This window comes from Stylophora pistillata, chromosome 12 (genome assembly GCF_964205215.1).
Source record: "Stylophora pistillata chromosome 12, jaStyPist1.2, whole genome shotgun sequence".
Classification (NCBI taxonomy): Eukaryota; Metazoa; Cnidaria; class Anthozoa; order Scleractinia; family Pocilloporidae; genus Stylophora; species Stylophora pistillata.
Window position 1 is genome coordinate 8462512 of NC_142530.1, and position 10483 is coordinate 8472994.

General features: G+C 37.4%; 2 protein-coding genes and 1 pseudogene across 2 annotated transcripts; all 3 read right to left on the bottom strand.

Annotated features, from left to right (window-relative positions):
* Positions 1-1305: 1305 nt before the first annotated feature.
* On the bottom strand, positions 1306-3845 carry LOC111334466 (potassium channel subfamily K member 15). The gene is made up of 3 exons (XM_022940217.2): positions 3778-3845; positions 2339-2633; positions 1306-2031 (listed from the first exon to the last, which is right to left on the bottom strand). The coding sequence occupies exons 2-3, from the start codon at positions 2628-2630 to the stop codon at positions 1385-1387; spliced, it is 939 nt and encodes a 312-aa protein (XP_022795952.2). The 5' UTR covers positions 2631-2633; positions 3778-3845; the 3' UTR covers positions 1306-1384.
* On the bottom strand, positions 3825-6068 carry LOC148718667 (potassium channel subfamily K member 15-like; annotated as a pseudogene).
* Positions 6069-7147: 1079 nt separating this feature from the next.
* LOC111334464 (potassium channel subfamily K member 9) lies at positions 7148-10225 on the bottom strand. Its single transcript, XM_022940214.2, has 2 exons — positions 9460-10225; positions 7148-8869 (listed from the first exon to the last, which is right to left on the bottom strand). Exons 1-2 carry the CDS (start codon positions 9776-9778, stop codon positions 8256-8258), a joined length of 933 nt encoding a protein of 310 aa, XP_022795949.2. The 5' UTR covers positions 9779-10225; the 3' UTR covers positions 7148-8255.
* Positions 10226-10483: the final 258 nt, after the last annotated feature.

Here is a 10483-nt window from a genome sequence, read left to right on the forward strand (position 1 = left end):
AGTCTGTTCCCAGATTTTTCAACATCCTTTCCATTCTGCTGCGAGTGGACTTGCTTCTTTGTTCGATGATATTAAAATTCAAGCAATGAATTTTAATATCATCGAACCTAGTTCCACCTTATGAACTGTTTGGGGCTGCGTCGGTGGGGGTAACGAAATAATTTGGATATATCAACAAAGTTGAAATGGTAAATTGGCCACCGTAACGAGCGTTAGCCCTTTCGCTCCGACGAAGGGCTAACGCTCGAAACGTCAGCTTTTGTAATCGTTACAGTGGCTAATTCACCATTTCAACTTTGTTGATATATTCAAATTATCTAGTTCCACCTTTGTTTAAGGTAAACAGTTAGTTTACCTATCATCGATAGGTAAACTAAAAAAATAATGTTGTGAACGATAAAATTCTTTGTCAAGTGGGACAGAACAAATTGTTGCGAAAGAAATCCTCGGCGTTCAATTGTCAGTGAAACTCCATGTTCTTTGAAGGTGATTGGAAAACGTGGCAGCCAATACGAGAAGTGTTAACATGAGGACATACCCCTTGAGAAGAGAAACGTTTTCCCCTTAACGAGCTTGGAATTGTTTCTCTTTACGATAACTGTTTCCGGTTTTAACTCGAGGTACACTTAGGAACGAGCTTTGTGGGGACTTCGATGTACCAGTGAGTCACTCAGTCACTCACTCACTAGAGCGAAGACACTGGTCATAAATCGTATCCAACATGGACGAGCGCGACGTCATGTCGGAATACGGCAACCTCGCATTAACGATAGCGAGGCGTGTTACAGTTTATACTAAGTATCGTTGCTTTAAATGCCACTTTTTGAGTAAACATTATTTCGTATAGAGTTCTGGCACAAACCAAACACAGTGAAGTTTATTGGCTGTTTGATTATATTTAAACATCTTACGTATACATTGGCGGCTGAATCGATCGAAATAATCCTATTTTTTTCTGGCTGAAGAAAACTTGTGAAATTCACCGCTGCATATATCTGATTTTAATCAGTCAAATGAATAGCAGTCACATGAAACGTGTTTTGAGGTACATCGTTTCGATGCTGGAAACTAAGAGGTTTGTTGTCAGATGCAAGTGCGTGAAAACCTGGTAAACTAAGATCGTCGCATTACAATACAAATGTTATGGGGACTGTGAGGTGATACGTGCCATGGGAATGGGAAAAAAGTGGCAGAATATTATTTCATATTGTTTTTGTAGATTGTCTTAGGTATGCGTTAATGCAACTCTGTAGGCAACTATTTAATAGTTGTAATTTTCCCCAGAGAGCCAAAGACCAGTTTCACTTTGAAAACAACTGTCCTTTAATATTGGCAACACTTTCCCTTTGATGAAAGAGTTACGATTGACATACAACCATGTGCGCTACAAGGAAGCCACCTGATTATTTTCATGGGATGAGTGATGATCTTCACCGCGTCCTTCGGTCATGCTATAATTTTTGCACCCTCTACATAGCAACATTTTCATTTTAGAAACCAAATTTGACCAACAGCTAAAATAATGATTTCGGAAATCCCTTATATCATCCAAAGAGTCAACAATACAGTTCAAAAGGCAAGAGGTAACACTGAACCCAACCATCCATGGTATAACAGCGATCAAGCTCGGGACAATCATAGCGTCTTCCGAGGCTTTTTCTTGATCCAGCTTTATTTGAGTTGCCACAAACGGAACATAGTCTCCAAAACCAATTGTTGTAAAGGTAGTGAACCAGGCGTATAAGCTAGTTATAAAACTCCATCCCTCCCGGTAAGTGGACGACGTGGCGAACGATATGTGAAGAGCAACCGCTAATGCACTAGCTGCGAGGAAAGTTTTCTTCTTGACATGCTTTGGTTCACCTCTTTTGAGCAAAACAGTTTCAGCTTTGATTATCAGGTACCGAAGTAGCGAAGAAATCAGTTCTCCTGCAGTTTTGAAGGCCAACATGCTAATAGGAATTCCAAAGAGACAGGTAACGATAGTAATTCCTTGGCCGAGACTTGTTTTGGGAGTTATATACCCATATCCTGTCAGGCAAACAAATATTTACATATCTATCTATTGAACAAAATAAACATTATTCATAAAGGGCTCAGGCTCGAACTTTTGAAAGAGCACTAGAGGATTACGCTATCGATCCTTTCCACAAGAGGCCCTCGACACTCCGCCCTCCTATCCCGCCCACCGTTTAAGTGTTCTTGCAACCGGGGAAAATGATGTGCCGTTCGGTTCTTGATATCCTATTAGGTTAATTCCTCGCAAACTAAGCTACGAGAACTTTTAAGAGACTCTTGTTATCTTTTCCCTCCCAAAGTTATCTTAATCACTATACACCTATTGTTGTGATGGCTGCGAAAACAAAGTCGAAGCTATTCCGAAAATTCCAATCCAGTTCCTTTCCTGTTGTCACGGTGACAGCAGCTCTTCTCACAAAGCTGTCAAATTCGTTGTCAGTAATATTAGACTTCATCTCAATATCGCTTCTTAGATCTTTCAACATCCTTTCCATTCTGTCGTGAGCTGACTCGCTTCTTTGCTCGATGATGGTAAAAATCCAAGCGAAAAAACTCGCATAAGCATATAATACCACAAAACGCAGCAATGTCCTTCCAATTAATGGACGCATTATCTATGAATAAATGGGACATGTTTAGACTAGAGATGGAAAAAAAAGAAAGCAATAAACGTAACATCCCGTTTGACACTACAGTGTTGACATGTTACCCTATGAAGGGCTTTCTTCTATTTCTTTTATTTAAGCGGAAGGGAATGAACTTCACGGAACTTATGCAAATGACGAAATGAAATTAAAAAAAGCCCTCTCATTTTTTTTACTCTCGTCCTCCATATACCAACGCGTGGCCCCCCGCTCAGCTCATACTTTTGACAAAATGTTAGAAGCGTGTTCCGCTCTCAGCTGATAAGAGGCCTAGCTGGCGAACATGGTTAGTTTATTCTATTTCTCTCCCCATTTTTAATTAACATTTCATTTAGGAGTTTTAGAAGTGCTATAAGGGTACTATTCTTGAGAAAATACAGAAACGTAAATTTGCATTTTTCTTGAACTTTTGCGGTTCGTGCTCTTCTACTGCCTCAGTATTGGATTGGGGTGATACGAAACCACCCATGGAAAGTGATGAATGTCTGCTAATTTTCAAAAATGCAATAATGATAATGGAGGAAAAGCGAAGGTAGAGTTTAAAATTGCCAATAAGACGGTGCTGGAAGGGACGAGCTAAGCAAAGAAGAATAAATGAATAGCTAAATGTAAATTGGCGATCCGTTTCTTGAGTTTGTGAGCCATATGATAAACAACTTATTAACATCGACCGTTACGGGAAATATCAAACCTTGGCCTGACAATTTCAAATAAAAAATCACCAAACGCTGCCTAGGAGTCGGAACTACACAAAGACATCAAGAAATTCACTACCAGGAGACTGGCTTATTTCCATATCATGTCTTCCATATCACGTCTCGAATGAGAAATGACAGTCAGGAAAGTAGGTCATACAAACAAAAAGCATTTGGTCTAGTTTGCTAATCGAGACAGTACACCAGCATTTTCGCATCTGTTAATACTTTTAGGGAGGGAAAGCCAGTGGTTTAAATCCTCTCAACAAAGTTCCTATTCATGTAGCGACGTACTTTTGCGACAGCCCGGGGATTATCTTTATCAAGTTTAACCACAAACGTAAATACTAAAATGTATAGGTATCATCATCACCTCTTTAACTTGTTTAAGAAGAGCATGTGGAGACTAAGACACTGACCTGTGAGGGATATTCGTCCCAAGCAGAAAACAAGACTTCGTGCTTCGTAAAATATGACAAATTATTTATTTATTTAAGTGCGTATCATTAATACATGGTATTCACTATCAGATCAGTACCAGTTGAAAGCTTAAGGTCTCCGATAATTAATGTCACAGTAAATTGTATTGAAAATCGCGATATATTTTCACGTTTTGTTACGAAAAGAAGTCTGTAGATAATTCACTGTCCACAAACAATTCAGTTACGAAAAGAAGTCTATAGATAATTCACTGTCCACAAACACTTCAGTTGTTTGTGTGCTCACTGAAACGAACAGGAGTATTAGTCCGTAAAATAATGTTGTATTGCGAGTGCCAACAGGTGAAAAATGCATATTTACATTTTGTACAGATGGAATAGACAATTGAGAAAAGTTTCAATGTTTTGTTTTTAATAGATAAAAATGTGTAAGATATGCTTGAAGTCTAGTGGAGAAACTTTCTGGCTACTCTTCAGCTATGGTTAGTTTATTTGTATCCTAGTCTGAAGCCAGGCCTCGACTAAGCTGAGAATTTTTAAAAACTAGCTTTGTACCAAGATAAAATATATCCACAGGAAGCACTATATTTTAAGCTACAGAATCTACGGGTTTAATTAGTTCACCACTAGCTGAACCAACATTCACCAAACGACTTTCAAACCTAACTGGTGGTTCGTGTAAATATTTGCTTTCTTACTTTCTTGGATCATTTACAAAATTTCTCCACGAACTTTAAATCGCTCTCCATCGATTAGAGAAAGTTAACAAAACCATGGTCAGAATTTTAACAAAAGGTTAGTTAACTGATTCTCAGAAGTCCATCCAGCATCTCGATTGCGCTGTTCTGGTATAATACAATAGCTTCCACATCGATCACAAACCATTCTTGAGCAGAACTCCCAAAAGCGATTACGAAACATCGTATTTCACCTAAGGAGTCGACGACACAGTTAAAAGACAAGGCATAAGACTTAGTCCTAAAATGAGAGGTAAGCCAACGATGATAATGTGAACGATAAAACCCTTCTCTAAATCTTTTTCTTACTTTACATTTTTTTTAAATGGAACATATATAGTCCCCTCAACCAATTGTTGTGATAGTAATAAACCAGGTATATAAACCTTCAGTGAAACACCATTGTTCTTGGAAGGTGGATAACGTAGCAGATAATGCTAGAAATGTTAATATTAATACACACGCAGCAAGGAACGTTATCTTCTTAACATGTTTGGGTTCCTCTCTCCTTCCGATAACTTTTTCCGTTTTGATAACGAGGAACCAAAGGCAAGAAGTCATAAGTTCTCCTGCCGTTTTAGAGGTCACCATGCACAAAGGAATACCAAGAATGCAGATGATGATGGTAATTACTTGCCTAAGATGTTTCTTAGGTGTTATATTTCCATAGGCTACGTAAAATCAAGCAACTAGAGTCAAATACGTAAAATAGAAACAAATAAATGAATAGAAATTGAAAAGAAGATAGCGAGAAGAATCACACATCAAGTTAGCTGGGGTTTATCTTATTCATTTTCGTTGTTATATTTTTCGTTTGTTTGATTTTTAATCTTTTTGTAATTCTGCGTTATGTGTTGGCCTTTTCGTTAGTTCTCTTGTTATCCTGTTTCTCTATTGATAGAGGATATCATGTTATTTACGTTGATTTCTATTCTTTCCGAGTGAGATACGATAATGTTTAAACTTGGATATAATATGGCAATAGTCCACATGATTATTAAAATGGATGTAGCTCTAAAGCATTTTTTTTTTACCAAAAAGTCAAGTAATGATACCCAAGAGAACTGTTTTTTTTTCAAAAGTTCTCTTAATAATGTGCTCGTGGGAGCATAATTAACAACAAGTAAAGCTGGAAATACTAATGAGACCTAGAATAGGTAAACAAAACCTTACAAGCTAAAGAGGTTTATTTGTAATCCAAGTTCTCCTTTCCTTTTTAAACTGAGCCGCCTACTTCCATAGAGTCGTATGTCATTTTCTATCGTTGCATAATTACCTATTGTCGATATAGCTGTAGCCACGAACATAAAGCTGTTTGGGAAAGTCCAGTCCTTTTTCTCCCCAACCGTCAGGGCTTCTTTGGCTCTTCTTGAAAAATTCATGAACTCATATTCATGTCGTGTTGTATTTACTCTGCATGTCTGTCCTCAGGTCCTTCAACATCCTCTCCTTTTTGTCATGGGCTGATTCATCTTGCTGCTCGATAACCCAACCAGCGGCAAGTATAAAGCCATAATAAAGTGATATTTTTTTGTTTTATGTGTTCTTGACGAAGCTTAAAATTGTCCTCCCTCTCTTATATTCAGTTTATTTCTTTTTTCTAAGGCGGCCAGGTCATTAGACGATCAATTTTCACAATCTAAATGTGATAGATATTCCAGCCTCTGGCATCTATGTTAACTGCGCACAGATCAGAGACTTTTCTAACAATCCATCCATCCATTTATGGTTGTACCGCAAGTTAATTTTTCGTGGGTTACCAAATTTCCATCAACCAACTAATTTTAACATTGCGCCGTTTAAGGGCGAAACTTTCAAGAAATACCGTTTTTACATTAAGGCTTACTTTTTTATTATTTGTCGGATGATGAATAACTAATTGCAGATTGTCACCTACACGTGGTCAATGTGTTTACACCTGCTCATTTCTTAGTTAACGTAAACCTAATTGAAAATTCTTAGTCATTTTAAAACGTATTTTGCGCAGGCAAAATCTCTGTAAAATTCTCTTAATAGGAGACATCCGAGAAAAAACAAATATATTTTGCACGTGTAAATGCAAACGCTGTAATCCCTCTTTGATATTTTTGTTGTTGTGTGTATTTATTTTTATTTTGTGTGTAGGGCTTTGTTATTATAATATATAATTATGTAGATTAATGGGTCCATTTTTCATTAATATTGCACTCTTCTTCATTTTGTATAGTTTTATTGTTGTTTTTTTTCCGACCTGCTTTTTTAATCTATTGTGCTGATATAGAAGGCTTACAAGAGCCATCAGTTTAGTTTAAGAAAAGGAATGATTAAAGAAACAAAAAGAAACTTAATTTCACTGTTCAGTAGATGTTTCCTTTACAATTAATCCGGGTATTGCCAGACTCGAGTCTCTCAATCAGATTTTACAGTCGTACCTGGTTACTGTGTTTTTCCACCAGCTACAAAATTCTGTCTTCATCACTTAATGGGAAAATTATTAATAGCTCGGTAACACACTAGCTGTAGCAGGCGGGTAATATGGTTCCACCATAAGAACCGTCAACAGCTGCATATGTATCGAAGATGGATTTCTATATTTCAACCAATACAGTAGATAATGGTAGCCGAGACAAAAATGAATATTAGAAAAAAATCTATGATAATTCATAGGCATAAGTCTTATGCGCTGTAAGCAGTTTGTTATTTAGCAGCTGCTACAGTACTTACCACTCACGGCTACACTTCATAGGGTAAAGATAAAGTTTATTTACGAGCCTAGTGGCCCATTAGGCCGGTGCTTAACTCCGGCTTCTGTAGCATGAAGCGACTGGGAGTATTTCTACTCCCCCCTGGATGAGATGCCAGTCCATCGCAATGTCTCTGTATATCTTAACAGGAGTATTCAAACTTCTAGTGTTCAAGACCTAGATGACTACTACATTTTGAAATCCATGATATCAATAAACTATTTTAGTCCTTAGACATGCATGGCAACCAACCTGTAATGGTCAACTGATAGTGTAGTACACTCTTGGCAACAAAGAGCATGAACCGTCGAGTTGCTCCTTATCTATATATCTAAATATCTATATTTTATTTTACACCAAACTCTGAAACGAAACTCTCGCCAAAAATAGGAGTAGAAATATAAAATATGGGCTATTACAACCAATATCCTCGCTTCTGTTGCTGTATTTATTATTACTCAAGTCTGTCAAGGTGAATTTCTGTTAGCCATTGTTTCACACTACAACATAGCAATGCAAATCCAAAAGTGAGAGGGCCATTAGATTTTGATACTCGAAAGCAAAAAAGCATTTCTCTAAACAACCGTTTGAAAATTTTTAACGGATGAAGCTTTTCCCTTTTTTGTTTCTTTTTTTTTCCTTTTTTTTCTTTTTTTGGTGAGGGGGTGCCTAACTTTGAAATAGCAGGCACAAAGGCAAGTAAGATACGTAATATTACAGATTGAACTTTTTAAACCCCATACTGAGAAGCCACTAATAGTTGAATAAGTACTTTTAGGTGAGAGTTGACATTAGATAACTATTAACACTATTTTCCGGCCACCATAATTTGCTTCCCAGCTCCAAACCCATATTGAACTCCGTGTTTCTCTTTTAATCACGCCAATAAATTACGCATCAGAAGTTCTAATTTCAGTTTTCCTACACTGGGCAGTGATACGTACCCGCCAACACGTCAATGAATTAAGCAGTACTAAAGTTATTTTAAGTCAGTTATTTAAAATTTTGTATCTCTTGCTGAGTTTGCATCCCGTCTTTGATGATGAGCCCCTTTGATTTCCAAATCATTGGAAGAGAGCTTCTTAGTACCATCATCTTCCACTTGAGCAGACTGAGGGGAATTGTTGCAGCAAAGGCATTTGCTGTTGTCACGGTTAAGCTGGAAATCAGCCTTGTTAACAAATTCAACCACGGAATCGACAACCGCAGCCATGAAACACAATCCAGGGATAATCCAGCCGCTGGGTTGATATTCCATCATCGTTTTTGGTACAAAATCTCCGAATCCCACTGTAGTCAGGGTGATAAACCATACATACGCACCCTGCCTAATACTCCATCCGTCCTGTGCTTGTGATTCTGCTGCTACAGAGAACACAATGGTTGTAAGCACAAAGATATTACCCAACAGGACCTTCAGCTCAAGGTTTTCAATCTCATTTTGCCTTCTACAGAAACAGCTTTCGAGCTTTGTTATGAGGCATTTGACCAGCCTGTTATATCCCTCGCCAATGGACTTCAGCGTCAGAACCGTTAGAGGTATACCAAAAATGGCAAAGACAATGGTAATGATCTGTCCAGTAGAGGTTCTTGGCGTGATGTTTCCATAACCTGCCAAGTAAAAAAATTTTCTTTTTAAAGTTTTGTTAAAATGCTATAGCTAACTTACTCGCTGTTCTATTCCAGTGGACTCGACAGTGGCTTGTTAAAGTTACATGAAAAAGCGAAAAGGATAGTAACAATCTTACAGTAGTTCTCGACAAGTTGTCACCTTTACCTGTCACGTCAAAACGTCTGTTCGTTAAAAAACGCTCAGCACTTGTCGTACAGTGATATCCTCAACAAAAAGTGAGTAATTTCGATGACTATGAATGTTAATTCTGTCTTGTCAATCGGCCTTGATGCCAAGAAAATATTGAAATATAAACCAACCGAAAAAAAATTGGTTAAAACATAGTATCTAGAATGCATTTGCTCTAAATTAAACAAAGTACCTTTCCACAATAGCGAAAAAAGGTAAAGAAAGGGACTAGATGAAATATGATAATAATAAGTCAATGCTGGTATAGCGCATCGAAATATCAACGATGCTTGCAGGTGTAACTTTTGTTGTGGATATTCAACAAAATAGCGCCGCGACTAAGAAGTATTCAACCTCCATAAACGATAAGGCGATTTAAGAAACCATCGGCAATACATACCAATTGTAGTCAAAAGCTGCAGTGTAAAGCTGGTGGCATGTTTAAAGCTCCATTCCGGCAAATTTGCACATGCCTTTGTCTTCAATTTGTTGACGAGAATGTCAAATTCATCATCTGTCATATTGTACTTGTCTATCGCCATATTCTTCAAAATTTCCATTTCAACTGTATTTTTCTTGATCTCTTCTTTCGTCGCTTTGTCTTCTATCATCTTGAAGAGGAAAGCACCGCCGTAGAGAAAACCCCAAAACAAAGATAAGCGGATTAAAAGAATTTTGGTTTCTTTACTCACAAAGTTGGATACGCATAGAAAACCCATTTTCGTCACCCTTGGAATCGATACACACTTGCAAATTTAAAGAAAGGACGGCTACTTAATAAAACGTCGTCTTTAAAACCCTTAACACCACTCTGCGTAATGTATGAAGTCAATTACATTTCTTAAGTCCAATTAGGTAAAATTTTGAATTCATTCCTAGACACCTGCCCAAATATATTTGTAGAAACAAACTCTTCGCAAAGAAAATTCAAATTTTCTCAAAGATGTTTAAATTAGATTTTTGTAAGTGACTGGAGAGTAATAATAAACGGAACATATCTCAGTTCCTCTAGAAGATTCTTCACGAAGTTAGGTTTATTGCGTTCCCTTCATTTACATACAATCGTCGCAGCATGTGTAGCGGAGTTCCGCGAGTTTGAACTGTAGGAACTGGAAACTAGTTTAAGGCCTGGAAGGTAACCTCGGAGGCCTGACTACTTAGGAACTTACTGAAAAACTTGTTTTGAGTAAACGAAAAACTTTGAACAAAGGACAAATTCTTAGTGGAATTGTAAATTTAGAACTTAAATGTAAATGAGACTGCATCCTCGGCAATAGCATGATGACTCTTGACATTCTCCTTTAAACTGTCGATATATGGCTTTCAAGAAAGGTCGAGCATTTCTTTTTTTATCAAAATATACATTCATATTGATGAGAATCTCCAGGAAATTCTGTTTTCATTATACTGAAATACTGCTATCA